Below are 24,848 nucleotides of genomic sequence, written 5' to 3'. Positions count from 1 at the left end.
AAAATCATCAAGTGAAGGTCTTCTCCAAGCATGCAGTAGGAGATGCATGCGAGCTGCACCTGTTGATTATGCACCTCATCACTCAGCTGTTAAAACCAAAAGCCTCTCGCCACAGGAAGGCAGCAAGCTTTCCTTCATCGCACAGTGAACGACTCTATACTAAGCAACCTCCCAGGTGTGGCCGTGCTCAAAAGCGAAAGTTCCATTGTGAGGCAAGCTGAATGCGTTGGAGTTACGCCAAAGTTGAGCAGCCTATGGTGAAATTTTGGAACAGGAAGCAGCATCTTCTGCGGCCATAGGAAACGCCCAAGACCTACCAGCCTACTTGCAAAACAGCTGAGCGCTAAGGAGCAAAGACGGAGATCACATGCAAAAAATGAGAGAAGGAAAGCGGAAGGAATGCAAGCAACCAGCCATAGTCGACTACTCTAAGCAAACTCTCAGGACAACCGGCCCGTCCTTGGTTCTCGCCAGACCTCAGGCTCAAATTTTTTCTCCACGCTGGGTTCTTCCGCGGAAGCAACTACTCTGACGTTGCACTCTTCCTACACGTGTTTGCTTGTCACAAAGCAATGGGGCTTCCTAAAGCGTAGTTTGGGCGCAGGCTGCACAAGTTTGTAGCGCCGAGTTCTGCTCTGGAAGATGAAAAGGTCGAAAGGCTGTGCCTTCGCCCGCCCTTTGGTGCCTCCTTTTTGAGACAAACAGTCCCTTAGTGCCTCCCCGCACCCGCCTCCAAGCCGGTTTCCTCTTTCTAGCCCTCAGGGAACTCGGTTGCCGCTGCCTCAAGCGGGACAGAACAGGGAAACAGAAGCAGGCAAAGAGCAATAACAAAAAGTTTTTCTCTCTCTTGGAAGGCGAACGCCACTTACGAGAGCGCGTCGGCGAAGGGCCAGCCTGTTCCAGTCCCGGCGGTGTGAGACGCTGCTATGAAGGCAGGCAGGTCAGATGTTTACACCTGGCCTGGTCGCGCACCCAGCACATGTATATGTCTGTGGGAGAAGGAGCAGTTGCTCCCGCAAAGGAGAGGACCCCATGACGTGGTCGGAGAAGGAGGGACGCCCGGTACCTCCTCCACCCCTAAGGAGGAAGAGCCAGACGGCCGCTGCTGCTGCTGCTGCTACCGCCCGAAAGAAACCAAAACAGGAGCAACGTGACAATTTTCAGTCAGAACCGGCCAGGAACACTCAAAGGCGCCCGCTCTCCATTGTTTCTCCTTCTCCCCACTCGGGGCAGGAGGAAGGTGTCCTTACCGAGCGACGAAGACATATTTGTTATGTCCCGCGACAGCGCACAGGCATGTTGGAGAACTTTGCCCGGAACCTTCAACTCCTCTCCCTTCCCCTGCCCTCTCCCTTCCCCCGCCCTCCGCGATTTTTTAATGGGAAAAGCGGGAAGGTAAGGCGAGAGAAACCCTCTCGGCCTTCCCCCGCCCTGAGCTGCCAAATTTTAACAGTGCAGTTCGCTTTTACAACTGTCGAAATAAAGTAAAGGCAATGCAATGCAATGCTGAGCTGTTGCCTTTTGCTAAAGCGAATCCTCTTCTTCCTCTCCTCTCGTCTTGCCCGGCCTCCAGCCCTGCTGCTGCAGCACCCATCCTTGCAGTGTTGCACCTCCAATAATGCTTTTCTCTTGCCGTCTAGGTGACCTAGATATGCAAATAATCTTTGGAAATCTTTGTAGGAACGCCTTTCCCGTCTCTGCCTCCATCGTGCCTTTTTATTTTTTGAAAAGGAAAAAACCCCATGCCTCTGCCGGTTGACATTTAACATCAGTCCTGCGTTGGCGCTAAGTGAATCCGCCCTCTCGGAACTTAATCAACACACGGGCAAAACCGAGCGCGAGTCTGCGAAATGTTCGACCAGGCAACTTTGAAGGTCGCGTAGAAGAAACGGCTCGGCGGTGGCTGGCAAGTCGGCGGGCGACAAAGCAGCGTCCAGGCACAGAGAGATCTCGAACACTGGTCGAGCAGCAGCCGATTAACCCGTTTTCGCTCCAACTTTTGCTCTGTGACCAGGACTGGGGGAGAGGAGTTGCATGAGTGTTGTAATCAGTTTGCTTCTTTCTAATTCCACTAGTTGCAAATTTGGAAAGGCTCCAGTATTCCACTGGGCTCTTTTTAGGAAGCTGGACTTCTTAAAATCTCTTCCCGCTAGAGGATAGTATTTCATTGACAAATACTATTAGTCATAAAAAGTGGAACTTGGGATTTGTCTACAAATCCATAAAAGTAATAACTAGTGGGTTATTGCTCCTCTCTTGGGGGAAACCCTCCGCTCCTTGAGTTGGTATTCTGTAGGCATTTTGTAGCAAGTACAATCTCTTTTTCTTAATATCAAAACGCTTTTGGTGACAACCAGTCTCAATTACAAGAGTGTCCCTATACTATAGCCAGCATGGATTTTTTGCATTCTGGAACGTTAAATTGAAAATACTCCCTCATGCCATTCTGCTGGTTCCCATTAGCTAATTTAAAAACAAAACCTTACAAAACATAGTCCTGCGCTCAGAAATGTTTGCTAAAAAACCCTCTAAGTTTTTATGGCGACACACAAGAGAGAGTTCAAAGCGTAAAATGAGGGGGAGGAAATCCAGACCCGTTGGATTTTTTTGTCAGTGGTCTCATAATTTGTTGAAATTAAAAATCAACCATGTTCACAGAGTACCTGTAATCCTAATACTGACCTTGCCGCGTACTCTGACCATCATCTTCTAAAGTTTAAAAAAATGCCTGGCTGATTTTTAATTAGTTTAACAAATTTAACATTGGACTATGATAGCACAGGGCATGCTCGTAAGAACCAACTGTCAGAGTTCTAAAAGCCAGAGTCACAACTGTTCGGCGTGGCTAATCGGGGCCACACCCACGCCCAACATTTATTTCACTTGACAGTCATGATTTTCCCCAAAGAATCCTGGGAAGTGTAGTTTGTGAAGGGTGCTGAGAGTTGTTAGGACACTCCTATTCCCCTGACAGAGCTCCAGTGGCCAGAATCATAGAGTAGTAGAGTTGGAATGGGCCTATAAGGCCATCAAGTCCAACCCCGTGCTCAATGCAGAAATCCAAATCAAAGCATTCCCGACAGATGGCTGTTCAGATGCCTCTTGAATGTCTCCAGTGTTGGAGAGCCCACTACCTCTCTAGGTTATTTATTTATTTATTTATTGCACTTCTATACCGCCCCATAGCCGAAGCTGTCTGGGCAGTTTACATCAATCAAAAACATTAAAACAAATATACAATTTAAAACATATTTTAAAAACAATTTAAAACACAAATTTAAAATTTAAAACAATATAAAAACAATTTAAAACACATACTAAGATGCCTGGGAGAAGAGGAAAGTCTTGACCTGGCGCCGAAAATATAACAGTGTTGGCGTCAGGCGGATCAGTCCATAATTTGGGGGCCACCACTGAGAAGGCCCTCTCCCTTGTTGCCAAACTCCCAGCTTTCCTCCGAGTAGGCACCCGGAGGAGGGCCTTTGATCTTGACCGTAGTGTACGGGTGGGTTCATATCGGGAGAGGCGTTCCATCAAGTATTGTGGTCCCAAGCCGTGTAAGGCTTTATAGGTCAAAACCAGCACCTTGAATTGAGCTTGGAAACATACAGGCAGCCAATGCAAGCGGGGCAGAATCGGTTTTATATGTTCAAACCGTCTGGTCCCTGTTACCAATCTGGCTGCTGCATTTTGCACAAGCTGCAGTTTCCGAACCGTCTTCAAAGGCAGCCCCACATAGAGTGCATTGCAGTAATCTAATTTACAGGTTACCAGAGCATGGACAACTGATGCCAGGTTATCCCTGTCCAGATGGGGACGTAGTTGGGCCACCAACCGAAGTTGGTAGAAGGTACTCCGTGCCACCGAGGCTACCTGAGCCTCAAGTGACAGAGATGATTCTAGGAGAACCCCCAAGCTACGAACCTGCTCCTTCAGGGGGAGTGCAACCCCATCCAGAATAGGTTGGACATCCACCATCTGGTCAGAAGAACCACCCACTAGCAGCATCTCAGTCTTGTCTGGATTGAGCCTCAGTTTATTAGCCTTCATCCAGTCCATTGTCGCAGCCAGGCACCGGTTCAGCAGATTGACAGCCTCACCTGAAGATGAAAAGGAGAAATAGAGCTGCGTGTCATCAACATACTGATGGCAACACACTCCAAAGCTCTGGATGACCGCACCCAACGGTTTCATGTAGATGTTGAACAGCATGGGGGACAGAACTGACCCCTGCGGAACCCCATACTGGAGAGTCCAGGGTGCCGAGCAATGTTCCCCAAGCACCACCTTCTGGAGGCGACCTGCCAGGTAGGAGCGGAACCAGATCCAGTGCCTGCAAGGGAAGAGGACCATCACCGCCCAGGGAGGGAGAGCCAGCTGCCTGCTTTGCTGCTGCTGCTTGGCCAACATCTCTGCTCTCTCCTTCTTGGGCTCCTGCTCTGCACGTGGGCACCTTGCAGGACCAGGCCCCAGGTACTCAGCCAGCTGTGCCTGATACTGTTCCACCTGTCCCTTCTCTGGAGGGATATATAAGCCGGCTGGCTGAGGGGGCTTGGGAGATCCAGTGCCTGCAAGGGAAGAGGACCATCACCGCCCAGGGAGGGAGAGCCATCTGCCTGCTTTGCTGCTGCTGCTTGGTCAACATCTCTGCTCTCTCCTTCTTGGGCTCCTGCTCTGCACGTGGCACCTCGTAGGACCAGGCTCCAGGTGGCGCTTTTCCCGGGAAGAACGGTTTGAGAGCTGCGTTGGTACGCATGGAGCACGGGACTGTGGTTGTTGTGTAGACCTGAATGGAATGAGTGGATGTTTGTACGACTGTATGTTGTGAGTGTGTGTGTATTTTTATTTTATTTTTATTTTATTTTATTATGTGCCTGGGCGGGAGGATAGGGTATTGGGAGGGGGGACCAGAGGGGGCTCCTGTTAGCGTAGTGACGGGTAATGGGAGGTATGGCGTTGTGAGGAGGACATGCTGGTTGAGGGGAACTCGGCACAGACAATTGGTGGCTGTACCGTGTTCCGGTCCTCCCCACATCCACAGGATTGCTGGTAGTTCTATCAGCCAACTCTCGGATCTCCAGTTGCTGCTTCTTAATGCCAGATCGGTAAATAATAAAGCTTCCCTCATCCATGATTTAATTGTGGATGAGGCGGCCGATCTGGTGTTTATTACTGAGACATGGGTGAGCGATCTGGGAGGCATTAATCTCTCCCAGCTGTGCCCACCTGGGTACTCGGTTCAGCATCTGGGTAGATCCGAGGGTCGGGGAGGGGGAATCGCTGTGGTCTATAGAAGTTCCATCCCTCTCATTAGGCACCCTATCCAGGTAGCTAATGGTCTGGAGTGTCTCCATATTACGTTGGGCCAGCGAGACAGACTGGGAATACTGTTGGTGTACCGTCCACCCTGCTGCCCAACAGCCTCCCTAACTGAGCTGACGGAGGTGGTCTCGGGTTTGGTGTTGCGATCCCCCAAATTTATGGTATTGGGGGATCTCAACATTCATGCCGAGACCGCTTTGTCTGGGGCGGCTCAGGACTTCATGGTCTCCATGACAGCCATGGGGCTGTCTCAATTTGTTACTGGCCCTACGCATATTTCGGGGCACACTCTAGACTTAATTTTTGCTACTGGAGCAGGGGATGGTGATCTGGGAGTGAGGGATTTTACATCTATTCCTCTGTCATGGACAGATCATCGCCTATTGAGGTGTAGGCTCACAATGTTTTCTCCCCTCTGCAAGGGTGGAGGACCTATTAAGATGGTCCGCCCCCGGAGACTAATGAATCCTGAAGGTTTTCAGAAGGCTCTGGGGAGTTTTCCGGCTGATAAAACTGACGCTCCTGTTGAAACCCTGGTCAATCTGTGGAATACGGAAATGACCCGGGCAGTTGACACGATCGCCCCGGTGCGCCCTCTCCTCTGCAGAGCTCAATTGGCTCCGTGGTTTACCCCGGAGCTAAGAGTGATGAAGCAAGAAAGGAGACGGCTTGAGTGCAAATGGAGACGAACTCCCGATGGCTGTGGTCTTGCACTTGTGAAGATCTCTACCAAGCTCTATGTGAAGGCGGTGAGGGCAGCGAAGAAGCAGTACTTTGCTGCCTCCATTCAGTCATCTTCTAACCGCCCAGCGGAACTTTATAAGGTTGTTCGGGGACTTTTACACTCTGGTCCTCAGAACGCAATAATACCATCAATAGCCCGCTGTAATGAGTTTGCGAGACACTTCCAAGATAAGATCGCAAACATCCGCCGGGACCTTGACTCCAATATTGTAGCAGTTGAGCCTAATGAGGTGTCCGGAGCACAGTCCTGTCTTGTTTTATTGGATGAATTTCAGTTGGTTCAGCTCGAGGACGTGGACAAGGTGCTTGGACAGGTGCGGGCGACCACTTCTGCTCTGGATCCTTGCCCCTCATGGCTAATAAAAGCTAGCAGGAACGGAACAGCCGGATGGGCCAAGGAGGTGATCAATGCCTCTTTATGAGAGGGAGTGGTACCACCCTGCCTGAAACAGGCGGTGGTGAGACCGCTCCTAAAGAAAACCTCCTTGGACCCTGAAAATCTTGACAACTATAGGCCGGTAGCAAATGTTCCGTTCCTGGGCAAGGTTTTAGAGCGTGTGGTCGCTCACCAGCTCCAGGCTCTCTTGGATGAAACTGATTATCTGGATCCATGTCAATCGGGCTTTCGGCCGGGGTTTGGTACAGAAACAGCCTTGGTCGCCCTGTATGATGACCTCTGTCGGGAGAAAGACAGAGGGAGTGTAACTCTGTTGGTTCTCCTTGATCTCTCAGCGGCTTTTGATACCATCGACCATGGTATCCTTCTGGGACGTCTTGCGGACTTAGGAGTTGGAGGCACTGCTTGGCGGTGGCTGTGCTCCTACCTCAAGAATCGTCTCCAGAAGCTGGTGCTTGGGGAGCATTACTCGAGTCCCTGGATACTCCAGTATGGGGTCCCACAGGGTTCAGTTCTGTCCCCCATGCTCTTTAATATCTATATGAAGCCGCTGGGCGAGGTCATTAGGAGATTTGGAGTGCGTTTCCAGCAATATGCTGATGATACGCAGCTCTACTTCTCCTTTTCATCTTCTTCAGGTGAGGCTGTTAATGTACTAAACCACTGCCTGGCCGCGATAATGGACTGGATGAGAGCTAATAAACTGAGACTCAATCCTGACAAGACTGAGATGCTGTTGGTGGGGGGGCTCTGTGCCCAGATGGTTGATGTCCGACCTGCCCTAGATGGGGTTACACTCCCCCTAAAGGAGCAGGTCCGTAGTTTGGGGGTCTTATTAGATCCGCTCCTGTCACTGGAGGCTCAAGTAGCCTCGGTGGCACGGAATGCGTTCTACCAGCTTCGGCTGGTAGCCCAACTACGACCCTATCTGGATAGGGAGAACCTTGCCACAGTTATCCATGCTCTGGTAACCTCTAGATTGGACTACTGTAATGCACTCTACGTAGGGTTACCTCTGAAGACGGTTCGGAAACTTCAGCTGGTGCAGAATGCTGCGGCCAGAGTTCTTACTGGGACAAAAAAATTTGATCATATAACACCTGTCCTGGCCCAGCTGCACTGGCTACCAATATGTTTCCGGGCCAGATTCAAAGTGTTGGTTCTTACCTATAAAGCCCTTAACGGCATCGGACCGCAATACCTGGCGGAACGCCTCTCCCGCTATGTACCTACCCGGTCGCTGCGCTGGACGTCGAAGGCCCTTCTCCGTGTCCCAACGCATAGGGAGGCACGGAGAACGATAACTAGAGCTAGGGCCTTCTCAGTGGTGGCCCCCGAACTATGGAACGCCCTCCCTGATGAGATACGCCTGGCGCCTTCTTTGCTATCTTTTCGGCGCCAGGTAAAGACCTACCTCTTCGCCCAGGCATTTTAAAAAATTTTAAATTTGAATTTAAAATTGAAAATTTTTAATTATGTTTTATTGTGTTTTTGTATTTTAACCTGTTTTATTATGCTGTACACCGCCCTGGGAGCTTATTGCTATAGGGCGGTCTAAAAATGTAATAAAATAAATAAATAAATAAATAAAACCACCACAATGCAGTACCTCCCACTCCCAACTCAGCTAGTCTCCCCAGAAGGATACCAAGGTCGATGGTATCGAAAGCCGCTGAGAGATCAAGGAGAATCAACAGAGTCACACTCCCCCTGTCTCTCTCCTGACAAAGGTCATCATACAGGGCGACCAAGGCTGTTTCCGTACCAAAACTAGGCCTGAAACCTGACTGAAATGGATCCAGATAATCGGTCTCATCCAAGAGTGTCTGGAGCAGGCCTGCAACCACTCGTTCAAGGACCTTGCCCAGGAATGGAACATTTGCTACCAGCCTATAGTTATTAAGATTTTCTGGGTCCAGGGAGGGTCTATTCAGGAGTGGTCTCACTACCGCCTCTTTCAGGCAGCCAGGGACCACCCCCTCTCGCAGAGAGACATTAATCACTTCCCTGCCCCAGCCAGCTGTTCCATCCCTGCTAGCTTTTATTAGCCAAGAAGGGCAAAGATCTAGCACAGAAGTGGTTGCACGAACCTGTCCAAGCACCTTGTCAACGTCCTCAAGCTGCACCAACTGAAACTCATCCAAGAAATCGGGACAAGGCTGTGCTCTGGATACCTCGCTTGATTCACCTGCTATAACACTGGAGTCTAAGTCCTGGCGGATGCTAAAGATTTTATCCTAGAAGTGCCTAGCAAATTCATTACAGTGGGCCTCAGATGGTTCTACCATGTCCCTGGAGCTAGAGTGTAATAGCCTCCGGACAACTCTGAAGAGCTCCGTTGGGCGGCAGATTAATGATTTGATAGTGGCAGCAAAATATTGTTGTTTTGCTGCCCTCACTGCCCCTAAATACAGCTTACCATAGGCACTTACCAGTGTATAACTTCATCCACTAGGAGTTCGCCTCCATCTGCACTCAAGCCATCTCCTATATTGTTTCATCGCTGTCAGCTCTGGAGTATACCATGGAGCCATACGAGCTCTACACATTAACACACTGTTGTATGACTCTAATAGTTAGGAAGTTTTTCCTGATGTCCAGTTGAAATCTGGCTTCCTGCAATTTGAGCCAATTATTCCATGTCCTACACTCTGGGACGATCAAGAAGAGATCCCAGCACTCCTCTGTGTTACAACCTTTCATGTACTTGAAGAGTGCTATCATATCTCCCCTCAGTCTTCTCTTCTCCAGGCTAAAGATGCCCAGTTCTTTCAGTCTCTCCTCATAATATGTCTTTTAATATCTTTAACCCTTTTTTAAAAAGATGTTTTAAAAGTTTTTTTTAATGTTTTTAACATTGTTTTGTTTTAATGTATTTTAAGGTCTTTTTATGATGTTTTAAAGTGTTTTTAGTGTTTCTGTTTGCCGCCCTGGGCGCCTACTGGAAGGAAGGACAGGGTATAAATAAAATAATAAATAAATAAATAAGACTTTGTTTCCAGTCACCTGATCATCCTTGTTGCCCTGCTCTGAACCTGTTGCAGTTTGTCTGCATCCTTCCTGAAGTGTGGAGATCAGAACTGGATGCAGTATTCAAGATGAGGCCTAACCAGTGCTGAATAGCTTCTGTCAATGCAGCCTAATACAGCATTTGCCTTTTTTGCAGCCACATCGCACTGTTGGCTCATATTCAGCTTGTGATCAACAACAATTCCAAGATCCTTCTCACATGTCGTATTGCTGAGCCAAGTATCCCCCATCTTGTAAATGTGCATTTGGTTTCTTTTTCCTAAGTGTAAAACTTTGCATTTATCCCTGCTGAATTTCATTCTGTTGTTTTCAGCACAGTGCTCCAACCTATCAAGGTCCCTTTGAATTTTGTTTCTGTCTTCCATGGTATTAGCTGTGCCTCCAATTTTGTATCATCTGCAAATTTGATAAACATGCTCTGTACCTCCTAATCCAAGTCAATCATAATGTTGAAGAGCACTGGGCCCAGGAACAAGCCCTGTTGTACCCCACTTGTTACTTCCGTCCAGTTTGAGAAAGAACCATTGATAAGCACTCTTTGAGTACGATTGTGGAGCCAACTGTGGATCCACCAGATAGTTGTTCCATCCAGCCCAAATTTAGCTACCTTGCTAGTCAGAATATCATGGGGCACTTTGTCAAAAGCTTTGCTGAAGGTACAGATATATTATGTCCACAGCATTCCCACAGTCTACAAGGAAGGTTACCCAATCAAAAAATTTGTTAAGATTAGTTTGGCAGGATTTGTTCTTCATAAATCCATGTTGGCTCCTAGTAATCACTGCATTGTTTTCAAGGTGCTTACAGATTGACTGCTTTATAATCTGCACCAGAGTTTGTCCAGGGATTGATGTTAGGCTGACTGGTCTGTAGTTCCCCGGTTCCTCCTTCTTGTCCTTTTCCCATTAGGGTTGCTTGCCATGGAACCATACTTACAATTGTTCTGAGTTGGTTAAAATCAGCTTTCCTGAAGTCAAGGGTGCGCGTATGGCTACTCTCAGCTTTTGCTTCTGTTAATATCAAGAATTCAAGTATGGTGTGGTCACTTTCCCCCAGAATTCCCGTACCTGCTACGTCATCCACCAAATCATCTCTATAGATTAGAATCAAGTCCAGGATAGCTGATCGTCTGGATGCTTCCTCCAGTTTCTGTAGGAGAAAGTTATCTCCAACACAAGTCAGAAATTTCTTGGAGGGGCAGTGTTTGGCAGAGTTTGTCTCCCAACAGATATTGGGATAATGTAAGTCTCCCATTACTACTACATCATGCCTCCTCGAAACATTGGCAATTTGCTTTTCAAAAGTTACATTCTTGTCTTCTCCTTGATTGGGTGGTCGGTAGTAGACTCCAAGTACCACATTCCTTTTATTACTTGCCCTGTTAATTTTAACCCAGATACTCTCAGTGGAGCTACCAAGCTCATCTTCCTGTATTTCTTTGCAGAGATACGTATTTTTAACATATAGTGCAACTCCACCTCCCTTTTTATTCTTTCTGTTCTTTTTGAACAAGTTGTATCCTTCAATTGTTGTATTCCAGTCATGGGAGTCATCCGACCAAGTTTCAGTTATGCCTATTAAGTCGTAATTACCCTCCTATATTAAGAGTTCAAGTTCGTCGTGCTTGTTTCCCATGCTCTGTGCATCGAAGACCATGTGATTTGTGGCTTGGCTTCCTTACTACATGGTTTCCTTACTACATGGTTTAACAATCAGCCCCTCTTCTGGGGATTGTAGTGCTGTGAGGGGAATAGGGCGTCTCCTAGCAGCTCTTAGCACACTTCACAAACTACACTTCACAGGATTCTTTGGGGGAAACCTTGACTGTCTAAAATGAAATAAAGGTCTGGTGCAGATGTGGCCAATGACAGCTTTGGTTTAAATTTGGGTGAGAGACTACATGTGTCTGCTGTAGAATAAAAAGGTGGGGGGAAGCCTGAAAAAGAATACTGTTCACAATGTTTTCCTTTTGGAAAGGGGCTTTCCCTCTGCTCAGTGCACACTCACCCAATCTCCCCCCCTTCTGCCACAGCCTTCCCCTTTCTCCTCCCTGCCCCTCCCCCAGGTCAGTTTCACCTATCCTAAGCATGATTGCAGAGGAGTAAATCTCACTGAACTCAATAAACATGCAAATGATCAAACCTGCCCTCTTCCTCCCTCCTATCCTCTCCCTCTTGCCCCTTCCCGCTCCCTTCCTTCACCCCTCTTGTCTCTCCCCTTGCTCCCCTTTCCGCTTCCCTCTCTTCTTCTCCTCCTCCCCAGTGGTCACTTTCACCTATCCTAAGCATGATTGCATGGGAGTAAAACTCAATAAGCATGCAAATGATTGGACATGCCTTTCCCCTCCCCCTCTCTCCCTCCCTTGCCCACTCCAGCCCTCTCTCCCTCTGTCAGTTTCACCTATGCTTAGCATGATTGCAGAGGAGTAAATCCCATTGAACTCAATAAGCATGCAAATGATCAATCCATTCTCAGCAAACTTGCACAGGATCCCATTTCTTACCTCCTGGATTAAAAAGCAGAGAAATTCATTAATAGGCAAAAAACCTTTCAGTTTAAGAACATACCTATAGCCAACAGATATTTCTATTAAACTTTTAAAAGTGGAGAAATTGGGCAGCTATAGTGAATGCACCAGGGGAGCAGGAGACCTGACCTCCTCTCTGAGACATTGTACTGCCCTATAAATTTGTAAAAACGCAAACACAGTTTGGGTTGGTCTTTCACAGTCCAATACACTTCCTGTGTAGCTTGGAAGAATTTGGTAAAATTAATTGTTAATGCTTTACCTCTATTCTGATCTTAAGAAGGCAATGCAGGTGGTAAGAATGCAGCCTAGTGTGTCTATTCGTGAAGGAAGGTAAACAAATGAAAGCTTAACATAGACAAGATGATGGTGCTGTTTATCAGGAGTTTGAATGATCTGGGAGAAGATCTAACCTGTTTTGAGTGGGCACTCTTCCCGCAAAGGTGCAGTTTGGAGGTACTCCTGAACCCCATACTTTCTCTGGATTCATTGATGTCTTCAGTTACTGGAATTGCTTTTTACTAGATTCACCTGGCTTGCCAGTTGTGACATTTCTTAGAGAAATGCCCTAGTTACCTCCTGGCTGGACTACTGTAGTGCTGTCCATATGGAGATGCCTTTCAAAGCAGCCCAGAAACTAAAATGTTGTCTGGTGCCTGACACTCAGAACATACAAAGTTCTATGTTCATTTATGTTGTTGTTTGTGGGCTCAATTTAAAGTGGTGGTGTTAGCTTTTTAAAACTCATAATAGGCTAGCAGCAGATTACTTCAACATAGGAACACACAGGAAGCTGCCTTATACCAAGTCAGACTATTGGTCCATCTAACTCAGTACTATCTACACTGACTGGCAGCAGTTCTCTTACAATTTCAGGCAGTGGTCTCTCCTAGCCCTACCTGGAGCTGGGGGTTCTGTATGGAAAGCAGGTGTTCTACCACTGAGCCATAGCCCTTCCCCAAACTTTCTCAAGAACTATCTTCTTCTATACAAACTTGTCTGAGCTTTCGGATCAACTTCAGAGGACTTTCTGTGCCATAATTGCATAAGATCAGACAAATGGGTACAAGACACTTTTTAGTTCTGGTGCCAAATCTTTGGAGATCTTGTAGGCTTCTGCAATTTGCAATAAAGGAACTGAAAGAAGGCAGTATTAAACACGTCTCCCCACCAGTTGCCTTTGCTCGAAGACCTTCCCACAAGCCACTCTTACCATCCATGCAGGATTCCAGTCCCATGCTCATCTCCTATGTATGAACATTTACCCAGAAATGTCTCAATTGTTTAAACAAGACTTACTCCCTGTTAAGTGAGCATAGGCTGAGGGCAAGAACACCATTAGGCTATTCAAGGACAGCTTTCTTGATCAACAGTTCAGCTTCTTTTAAAAGATCAGTATATTCTTTAACCTTCAGGTGAGTAAAATGTTCTTTACTGTCTATCTAGTACCTAGAAGGCAGTTTGCGAGCCACTGTTTTTACTTCCTACACATCATGTCCAATCTTGATTTTATGTTCTCCTGTAAGAATAAAGCTAATCCAAAATGTTACAAGACCTTGCAGTTGATATTACTAATTTATGAGGTACCTTACATAAAAGAAAAGAACAACCAATTACAGTGAAGTAAATCTAATATTCAGATAATTTTTTGTACATTTCCCAGGCAGTAAAATATTCTACTGCACAGGCAAAACATGAATATGAACCACTGCTCACTTTCAACAAGTATTTTCATTATGTTTGCTATAACAAAAGAGAAAAGTAATTAAAACGTAACAGGATCTGAAAGGGCAAGTAAATCAGACTAAGGCTGCAATCCAATACATGTCTGTTCAGAAGTACGCTCCACTGGGTTCAGTGGGACTTACTCCCAGGTAAGTGTGGACTGGATTGCAGCCTACATAAATAACCCTAATTTAAATACCTTATTCATTAAACTAATGTAACTTCATTTCATGACAATTTTGCCATTTGAAACCTTAGACATTCTTTCTAACTGTGTTAACAGGAAGGAAAGTAATTATGTTTTCTTACTACAGACTGTTCCCACATCTATGTGATGTCTGATATTTTTTGCCTAAGCAGTCACTTCAGTACACCAGCTTATACTCAGATCAAATCATCAGTAGAAAAACTGCTGCAGATGATACTGTCAGCAATTCAGGACAAGTGAGTTAACAATCATTTCACATTTTTAAAATGTTTTTAATCCAACAAGTGAAAAGGGCCCATATTATTTTCAATGTCGATTATAGCAGGCATATTTGAAATATTTCCTGCTTTTTTGGTAAGTGTAAGACAAATATCATACCTCCAGAGGATAGTGCACAGTATAAAGAAAATATAATCAAAATGAATAAAAATATTTTTGCATTGTATTTGAATACCCCTGAATATTTTTGAATGACACTGAGAATTAAGGCTTCACTTCTGTGTATTTCAAAATACTGAGTTATTTACCATGTAATAAGTATGTTTTTATATCTGAATAGGCCAGTGCAAAGACTGCAATCACTTTACAATGTTGGGTGGAGGTGAATAAAACTCAGTACTTTCTTCCCCAGTCCTTCCCTTCTTTCATACAAATTCTCCTGCTGGCCTTAACCAGGGCTGTGTTGGTATCCACATTAATCACAGTTAATGCTAACAAATTTGCATATGAGATGGAAGGGGAAAGGAACCACATGACCAGATTTACATTGGGACCAGCTCAATGTGAACACACCCAAAGGAATTACTTCAAAAATATGTATGTCTGTTTCTCTCTCTTTTTAAAGCTCTGTGAATCTTTGTATTATGATGTGTTCAGGCAGATGAGATTCACACTGAGGTAAGACTTGCTTTTTGTAATAATCCTTGAGACTGAAAGAGTCCTGTACTGCTAAAAATATGTCTTCTTTCTTAGATACAATCATTTGTTCATTGCCCTTTACATAGGGTTGGCATGTCAAAATTGGCAGATACTGACACTTTGACTAAAGATAAGCAGACTAAACATTTCTTGGTGACCTACAGACTAGAGTTCAAGCCACAACTCAATGCCTGTGGCACCTGAAATGTTGTTAACCTTCTGTCAGTGTGCTTCAATAACCACAACCAGTGCAATCCTGACTATTTTTGTCTTTAAGCCATCCAAGCAGACTTTTCTTAGCCATGATAAGGTGTACTATGGCTAGTCCATAGCAACTGTAGCTACACGGCAGGGGTGTACCATTCTAAAGCATATAAACTATACTTACGCTGAGAGTCCTTTTTCTCCCCCTAATCTCCTACTAAAAGCTCTGACTGTTTAAATCTGTTGGAATATAACTATACGCAAGGCTCAGTAACAAAACTTCAAAAAAGCAAAACAAGCCTCTTCTCCAAATTCTACATTTTACTAGATAGGGAAAGAAAACATTTATCTTTCAGGATGTTTTATTTAAAATCCAAAATTCTTGCAATGGACATAAAAGTTCCAGTATTGATCCATTATATGACCTGGCATAAATTCTTCATCCTTTATTAACGCTCTGCTGTTGAACTGTAGAAACCTCCTGGGTCTTGCTGAGGAATTAAAGTGGTAGGAAGCTTCTGTTAGAAAGAAGAAACACACTATATTTAAATATCAAGCATGAAGTATAAGGATTGCTTTAAACTTTCTCCTTCCCAAGAGGTGAGATATTAAAGGCAAACTCAAAAGCCCAGTTCCAAAATCTCTCTTAGCAAGGCCTAGTCAAACCAAGCTCCCACAACTGACAGGTCAGCCTCTTTGTGACTCCCACTTAAGTTCCAGTTATAAGTAGCTTTGGACAAATGTTTTCTAGTTACAGTTTATCTGCCCATTAATGTTTTTAATCAATTGTCCCTGTTGGCTAGCAAGTTCCACTATGCTCAAGAAGGGAAATTATCAATACCATACATATCATCTAATAGGAACAGATAGAGAATTTTTGCAGTTTTCTATATTGCAGTTTAGTTACGATCTACTAGTGAATGCTGAATGGCAATAATTTCAATTACAGCACCTGTTGGTGTCTATAGTCTGTCTGCTTTGAGTGTTTCAAAATCCTCTAAATTGCTGAAAGGAATAATTGGATCTTCACAGACAACCAAACCCATAACTACTCTTCAGAAATGTTTACTAGAATCCTGCAAAGTAGCAGTTCAAGTGTTTAGGAAATAATGGAATTAGAATGTTCTATCCACCTAAACAATGGAAAATTGCTTTAGAATCTATACAGAATGTTTTCGTAGATTTAAACTTGAGACTGACTCAGCAAAAACTGATATTTCGGGTACACTGAACTCTGCAACATCTCTACAGGATGGCATTGTCTAATTCAGATTAATTCAGCAGTGTAATGCTGGAAATGCCTCACTGAGGCATATGATGTGGGCATGTCCAGTAGCATTTTCAGTCTGATGCTGTTGTCTGTATTAACTTTGTAATGGCACAATCCTTGATATTTGTGGATGTTGATGTACTTTTAAATTCTTTTCCTGTGGCATAGGGATTAACAGCAAGACAACAAAAATGCACCCTACAAACTATTATGGTTGCTAAGAGGCTTATACTCCAAGCCTGGAAGAATAATTTCCCACCATCTAGTACACAATGGTCTGAAGATCTTAACACCCTTGCTACATTTGAATTTAATTTTTATAAACACCAACTTCGCCTGGACACTTATTTGGATGCCATATATTATTCTCTGTGTGTGCTTAATGGACATTTGACCACCATAAGAAGAATCATTGCAAGTTTTCTAAGATGGTCCATGGTTGGGTTGTGTGTATGTTTGGAAGACACAAAGAAATGGATCTGCTTCTAGAGCATCTTCTCTGGGGAAACGGACACATAACACCTCCCTTTTGCCCCTCCCCCCTTCCTTCACTCCTTCCCCCTCTCCTTCCAATCCCCTCCTTTCCCCTCCCCCTCCTTCTGCTCCCCTCTCCCCCCTTCCTCCTTCTCTCTACTGTTCCCTTCACCTCCCCCATGGCCAGTTTTACCTATCCTAACCATGATTGCACGGGAGTAAATTCCACTGAACTCAATATGCATGCAAATCATCAGACCTCCTTTACCCATCCTTCCCCTCTCCTCTTCTGTCCTCCTCCCTTCTTCCTCCCCTTCCCTCTTCCTTTTTCCTCCTACTCTGCCCACTCCAGGCCTTCCTCCCCATGGTCAGTTTCAACTATCCTAAGCATGATTGCACAGGAGTAAATCCCACTGAACTCAACCAACATGCAAATGATCAAATCTGCCCCCTCTTCCCTCTCCTGCCTGCTCCCTTCCCCCTCCTCCCCATCCCATCTCCTGTGATCATTTTCACCTATCCTAAGCATGATTGCAGGGAAGTAAATCCCACTGAACTTAATAAGCATGCAAATGATCAATCCATTCTCAGCAAACTTGCACAGGATCCCATTTCTTATCTCCTGGATTAAAAAGCAGAGAAATTCACTAATAGGCAAAAAACCTTTCGGTTTAAGAACGTACCTATAGCCAACAGATATTTCTATCAAACTTTAAAAAGCAAGGAAATTGGGCACCTATAGTGAATGCATCAGGGTAGCAGGAGAATAATAATAGATGTTTAGTATCTCTAAGAGGATGCAGGTTGCAACCATATGTTTAGATAATTAAATGTTCTGTTTTGGCTTTGGCATTCGTTCCTGATTATCCAATATGTATGTGTCTATTGTGTGTGCAGATATACTTAATCATACACATATTTTATTATATTGCACAGCAAATGTAAAGCTTTGTAAAATCTGTTTCTTTTAAATTTGGACTAAACTGGATTAGGAAAGACCATAGGATATGTAAAGGCAATGTAAAGGTTTAATAGCACAGGCCCTGAAGCAGGAAACAGAAAATGTGTGCTTTGCGGAAAGAAAAAATGTAAGAAGGGTTTAAATCCAGGGAAATGGCAAACTGAGTTTATTTTTTGATGCCAACATCAAAAGTCTGTATTAATCCCACACCACCAAAATTCTACAGAGTTTGTGACAAAACAAGCTTTCTGTGGTCTTACAACAACTTTTCATTCTTGAATTGGTTTGTGAACTTAAATTACAGGGGAGTAAATTTTTGTATAACATTGAAGAATCTTCTTAGAGAAGTTTGACAATGGGACCAGTTACCTATGGGGGTGGTGGGCTCTACCTCCCTCTTTCAGGCAGGGGCTAAACAGTAATCTATTGGGGATGCTCTAGAGTTCCTGCATCAAGAAGGATGTTGGCCTAGACAGCTTAGGCTCCCTCCAACACCTCAATGATTTGTTGAGGACTTGTTCTCACAAACTGATGAGGAGGCAAACCTGTATAAGGGCAGTGCCACTTCAGACTGCAAGTGGAGTCTTGTAGGATGGAATGGTCCTCCATGAAAAATATTCATCGATACTGAAAACTAACATGTCGGAGAATGTCAGGGAGCTTGTTTCTTTACATGCAGGGGGAGGGTTTATTCATGATGATGCATTCAGTCATGTGAATCCTCACTAAGGATGGAATTATCTCCTTTTTTACATTTTGTTTTAAGTGTGCCTCCCTGGTGGTCATTAATGATTCAATTCCTTTTTCCTCCAATATCTTTTCATTTTTCCGATTTGCTCCAATTTTTTTTTTGCTTTGCAGAGAATTATCGATATTATAATCACTATTTATTCACAAGTCTACACTGGTATCAATCTTTATTCTGAACTCTGTAATCATTGCCTGTTTACATTCCTTTTCAAGGGCATTGTGCAGCAGATTAAGGCAGATAATCAAATCAGTGTCTCCCCCCTACAATCAACACCTCATTCCCCCCTGCTGCTTTCTGTCTGTCAGATATAATCAACACTTCAGTGACATAAGTGAAAGGGAAAATACATTTGAAAAGCTTACAGAGAAAGTAGATCAATAAAAGTATTACTCGCTCTATCAATGATTTCAAAGCCAATTTTTAAAAAAAGGAATCTGAAAAAAGAATGGGTTGGAAACCAGGTGCAAAGAGTTGCTACTTCAAAATTCTCTCCGCAAATATAGAGAATATCAGAAATAATAAATAATCCAATAGCAAATCTGATTATTGCAGAAATGGAGCCCATTGCTAGTCCTTGCCCACAGTCTAAGTGGTACAGTTTGTACACATTATTTACTACTTCATCTTCTGTTTGGGAGAACTCATCCTGAGTTTCTCTGACATAGGCTAGTGCAACAGAAAATGGTAAGGAAAGACTACAGCCTGGAACATTTAGAAGGAAGTGAAGTTTCTGAGCAAGAAATATAGAAATGTATTTATTTGATAAGCCTTTAACAGGATAATGCTTATTTTGAGACTTTTGGCTCTAATTTGAGAATCAGAATTGAACATGGGAAGTAAAAAAATTCTGGGAGCAACGTTTCCTAAGCCCCTCGGTTTGGGGTTTATTTTTGTCTAAAAAGTAGTTTTCTTTAGGAATTACAAATATTTAGGATAACGGGTTATAAATGTATATTAATAGGGTAGGCACCAGGGTCAAATTCATTAAAACTTCAGGGACTTAAAACTAAATGGAAAACTCTTGAAAAAAACACTCTGATATAACTGTAAGTTGTATTATGAGTCTCTTGATCATATCTAATAGGTATAACCTACACAAACCTAAGCTCATTTAAGCCCCATTGAAATTCTAAACAGATTCAGAAGTGGTGGAACATACTTGCTGTTCAAGAAATAATATTGGATTAAAAAACAAAAAAACTTACTTATTTCACTGACTTCTGGCATTATCTCATCAGCTTCTGTTTCAGAGGATGGGAGGATTTCCATTTCTTGAGAAAAAGGTGCAACTTTCTGCTGTATATTATCCACATCCTGGGAGGAAGAGGTCTTATGACTACAACAGCACAATTCAGCAACACCTCGGCTGTAATCGCATCCTGTAGAGTTTCTCCCTGGTTGTAAAGTGTCAAAATATATCTGTATAAGGTGCCAGCCACAGTCTTGAACTAGGGTATTCAGTACTTTACTTTGTATGCCACTGGTTCCTCAGTCAGTGGCCAGATTCCGTGAGGCTGGGGATGTGCTAGAATTCCACCCAATTTGGATTTGGTACAGAATTTTCCATTAATTTTCTTCTTTTCAATCGTGGATCAGATTTTTATGTAGTGATTTTTTGTGGCTATTTTTGAAAACTTTTTTAAAAAATTACCTCTAAAATATCAGTATTTTCCTTTTAATATATCAATATTAACATCAGGGTTTTTTTTGTTTTGTTTTGTTTTTTTTGTGAGGGAAAGAACAAATTGGTAAAAGCAGCTAGTGGACAAAGAACAAACTCGAATGAATACCTGCCTGTTAGGTTGCAGGAATGGTTTTGAACCAGCACTGGCCAACAGATCCCATTTCTATGGAAGGCTGACCCTTCAGCTTAAACTTAATCAATTGACCTCAAAAGCCAAAAGAAACTGTAGAATTGGAAAAAGATCTGGAGTTTATGGATACTAGAAATAAAGCTTACTGTTTGGAACTTAACGTTGTCTCTGAAGAAATTAATGAAGATAATAGAGATAAAGTTATCAATGTCTTGGATAATTTTTTGGACTGGAATGATGTGATGGAGCTTGATATAGAAAAAATCTATGGAATTGACTACAGATATGTGACAATGGAAAAATTCTTAAGAGATGAGCCAGTGCATTTTGTAAAAAAGAAGAATAGAGATATGACTTTACAACAATATTTCAGCAACATATTCAGAATTGATGGCAAGAAAAGATTTGTGATAAAGGAAATTCCCATCAGACTCTTATTATATGACTATGGCTATGACAGCAAGATTAATATGGGATACTGATAATGGAAGATGGATACTGAAAATACTGGACTGAACAGGACTATTGAAGATGGAAGATGGAATCAATATTGATATTGGAAGAATGGCTATTGAAATTATTGGATCAAACTGGTTTGACGAGATGGATCAATCTATATGTTTATTTGGACTATAGCTATGATAAGATTATTATGGGATACTGATAATGGAAGAATGGCTACTGAAATTATTGGACTTAATAGGATTATTGATAATGGAAGAATGGTTACTGAAATTACTGGACTTAACAGGATTACTGAAGATGGAAGATGGAATTAATATTGATAATGGAAAAATGGCTATTGAAATTATTGGACCTAATAGATTTGAATGAGATGGATTAATCGACATGTTTATTTGGAGAAAAACTGAAAGATATATCTCTCAAGGAACTGAAACCTCTCTTTGACTTTTTGTGGGAAGAATAAAGTAATGTTTATGAGATTTGATGATTAATTAAGATAACTACTGGAGGAAAGTGATTTTATAATATAATTTAGGAGACAGGATTGTTATATATTGTAGACTTATAACTGATCTGCGATAAATCAGAAGTCAACATTTTATGTTATTGTTTAATTATTTTTGTTTTGTTTTGTTTTTTGTGTTTAAAATTTTGAATAAAAATTAATGGAAAAAAAAAAGCCAAAAGAAACATACCAGGTCCTATAAAATTATTATTATTATTATTATCTTTATTTATACCCCGCCCTTTTTCCAAACTGGAACTCAAGGCGGCTTCCAGATAAAAACAAGTACACATCATTAAGAACCTATAAAAATATAAAACATATAAAATCAGCATTAAAACAGGATTAAACTATTAAGATGTTAAAACCAATTACTCTTAAAATACTGCAACCCAGTTTAGGAGCATACAGGCAAAACAACAACATACAGCATCCTCTTCAGTCACTCCCCTTAAAACCTTCAGTTCCAAAGGCCTGCCGGAAGAAAAATGTCTTTAGCTGTCGGCGGAAAGACTGCACAGAGGAGGACATTCTTGCCTCCCTAGGGAGGGAGTTCCAGAGCCTAGGGGCAGCCAACGAAAAGGCCCTATCTCGTGTCCCCACCAGTCGCACTTGTGAAGGTGTTGGGATCGTGAGAAGGGTCTCTCCTGAAGATCTCAGGGCCCGGGCAGGTTCATATAGGGAGATACGGTCTGACAGATAGCCTGGACCTAAGCCGTATAGGGCTTTATAGGTCATAACCAGCACTTTGAATTGTGTCCGGAAACAGACTGGCAACCAGTGGAGCTGTTGCAGCAGGGGAGTTGTATGGTCCCTGTAACCAGCCCCAATTAACATTTTGGCTTTAGCTCGTTGCACCAGCTGAAGTTTCCGAACAGTCTTCAAAGGCAGCCCCACGTAGAGCGTGTTACAGTAGTCTAAGCGAGATGTAACTAAGGCATGTGTCACCATAGCCAGATCAGACGACTCCAGGAACGGGCGCAGTTGGCGCACTAATCTTAACTGTGCAAAAGCATTCATGGCCACCGCAGAAACCTGGGCCTCCACGTTTAAGGCTGAGTCCAGGAGCACACCTTTTATTTCAAGCCAGCTCCTCAGTCTGAGCAACTTGTCTCTTTGAGTAGCATCATGAATATACTTCCATACCCTGCCTGATACAGTATTTTGTTTATTTTTGGGATTTGAAATGGAAATGGACTGCCTTCAAGTCGATCCAGACTTATGGCAACCCTATCATTAACCGTTTAATCATATCCTCTGGGCAGTATCTGACTTCCCACTTGCCCACAGTTACATCTTGCTGCCTCTGGCTCTTTGTTCCTGTTTGCCTCATCTGGTATCAGCCTCCCAGCCTGTCTGTGAATATATCACCTGCCACTGGCCAGTCTTATTAGCACCTACTTGTGTTGAACTTGGACCGCACAGCAGCCTATTACAAAACTAAGTCCCAGGCCTGATACTTTGTTCCTATCAGATAGATTGGGGGGGGAGGGGGGCTGTGCTTCTCTGTATGTGAAGCAGACTAGAGGAATACAAGCTAAGAGAAAGGGTTATATTCCTTTCCAATAAAATTACCTTTCCTCCCAGGCAAATGGCAGCATTTGGTAGACAGTGTATGGTAGAAATCTCACAGTTTTTGACATTGCTAGCAAATAGAGCAGTATCATTTATTGATTTTGCTTATCAGTATTGGGATCATACTTGGACATAACTTTAAAAGTTTTCACTAAATCTAATATTGAAAAATACAAATTATCACTTAGGAGTCTATAAATAGTCCCAAATTTGTATTTAACATTGCCTTATCCAATATCTGTAACTCTAAGCACAAACTGGACACAGATATTTTAATCAGCAATAGTGCCTTCCTTGTGTGTACATGAACCATTTTGACTACAGCCAGTGCTTCTTATCCCCAAGAAAAACTAGAGGACAGTACATCTAAAAAATCCATCTCCCAATCACGCAAACACTGGATTAATTCACTAAGTTTTCAGCAAAGACAAGTTTAATTAAGCCATTAACTCATTTAGTAATTATGGAAGCTCCAACCAATATAGGTTAACTCACTAGCTTAGGTCAGGAGAGAGTCACATCAAGCCATAGCATTTCCAAAGCAGGAAAACTGTCTTGTTCGCAGTTTTGAGGCACATGTATTGCTCTACTAAAAAATGCTGTTATGACCATGATTTATGATTAAAGACAGAAAAGAAGTGTGGTAGAAGTCAGAGCACTTACAAACCCTGTTCTTTTGGGGGGCATTTTCATCTAAATGGAATTCACACTTCAGTCAGCACATACCAAATAGCTTTTTTTGTTGTAATTCCAGCTCCTTAGAAACATGGACTTCAGCAATAATTTTTGATAACAGAGTTCCACTGTATGTGACCTATATACAGGCAAATATATATCAGTCACTGAAGATGTTATTTATTTTCTTTTTTTATAATGTATCAACAAATATTGAGCCTATGTCAAAGTGATGGATTTGTTTTGTACATTTCCTGCAAACCGAGTATAGAATAAAAAAAAAACTCAAGCCAAATGCAGAAGACTGCACAATATAACAATGTTCTGCAACAGTTTTTTTGTTCACTTGTTTTTTAATAAACATTTTAATTTATGACATGACAGCTTCCCTTTAAAAAAAGAATGAAAGCTTTTTTCAGAATATGAATTGTTTTTTAAAAAAACAAATCATCAGTTATTGATTTCTCCCCAAAGTGTAGCACTTCTGAACTTAAAAAACAACTGCACATGTTGAGTAACATACAATTTGGAGGGTCAGGTTCACACAAAGTTTGGTTTAGCGTAACAATGTGGACTGTTTGAGAAGCTTGCAGCCCCTTTGCTCTTCTACAGTCCTTTTTGCTGCCGCACCATGCTGAGCTAATCAAGGTTTTGCTTAACATGTCATCTGAACCCAAGCTCCTGATTTGGCTCTCTCCAGTCCTATCCATGAACTGCAATCAAAAACAAACCTTGGTTATAGCTCATGGTTAGTTTGGAGACAGCTTAACCACAAGTCTAGGTTTGGACACAGCAGTAAAAGGACCAGGGAGACAAAATGGCTGTGACCTCCTCTCTGGGAACTTGTATGCTTGTGTATTTTTGCACTAAGCTATGGTTTGGCTTAATGTGACATGTGAACCAGGCCACTAAAATGTCTATGATTTGAGCTATGTGACAGGTTTTCCAATCATTTATTTGATGCTTCACCTGGAAATATGCAGCCCCACTGTCACACTGGGATTGGTAGAGGAAAAGCTTAATGTAATAAATATTGCCCTTTGGAATACACTCGCAATAAATATCAGGTAGGCACCTACAGTATTAGTATTTAGATGCCTGCTGAAAACTCATCTGTTCACCCAGGCTTTCCCTGCGAGGTGATCCAATTATGTTGATGTATTAAGCTGATCTACTGATTTGTGATGTATTTTGTACTCGTTTCATGAATGTCATGTTATTGTTGATTTTATGCTGTTCACCACTATATTTTTTTGTAATGTGCAGTACAGAAAATTTTGCAA

At 42.9% G+C, this 24,848-nt stretch overlaps 2 protein-coding genes across 17 annotated transcripts in view; both read right to left on the bottom strand.

Moving 5' to 3' along the window:
- GCNT4 (glucosaminyl (N-acetyl) transferase 4) overlaps positions 1-1,355 on the bottom strand; it is a 28,563-nt gene extending 27,208 nt beyond the window's left edge. Inside the window, exon 1 of one of the 2 annotated variants that reach the window (XM_061620858.1) lies at positions 1,251-1,355. The gene's annotated coding sequence lies outside the window, so the exon portion shown is untranslated. Of the gene's footprint in view, positions 1-869 lie in introns of both variants that reach the window. The other variant, XM_061620847.1, reaches the window with a different exon arrangement.
- Positions 1,356-13,581: 12,226 nt separating this feature from the next.
- ANKRD31 (ankyrin repeat domain 31) overlaps positions 13,582-24,848 on the bottom strand; it is a 143,645-nt gene continuing 132,378 nt past the window's right edge. For 12 of the 15 annotated variants that reach the window (XM_061620698.1, XM_061620705.1, XM_061620660.1 and 9 more), the window contains 3 exons: positions 23,617-23,704; positions 19,737-19,925; positions 13,582-15,593 (listed from right to left, as the gene is read on the bottom strand). In XM_061620698.1, the coding sequence (XP_061476682.1) occupies positions 15,442-15,593; positions 19,737-19,925; positions 23,617-23,704 (429 nt within the window). In that variant the 3' untranslated portion in view covers positions 13,582-15,441. The remainder of the gene's footprint in view (positions 15,594-19,736; positions 19,926-23,616; positions 23,705-24,848) is intronic. The other 3 variants (XM_061620689.1, XM_061620719.1, XM_061620710.1) reach the window with 3 other exon arrangements.

This window comes from Rhineura floridana, chromosome 1, assembly GCF_030035675.1.
Source record: "Rhineura floridana isolate rRhiFlo1 chromosome 1, rRhiFlo1.hap2, whole genome shotgun sequence".
NCBI lineage: Eukaryota > Metazoa > Chordata > Lepidosauria > Squamata > Rhineuridae > Rhineura > Rhineura floridana.
This window is presented reverse-complemented; position numbering and strand designations above follow the sequence as displayed.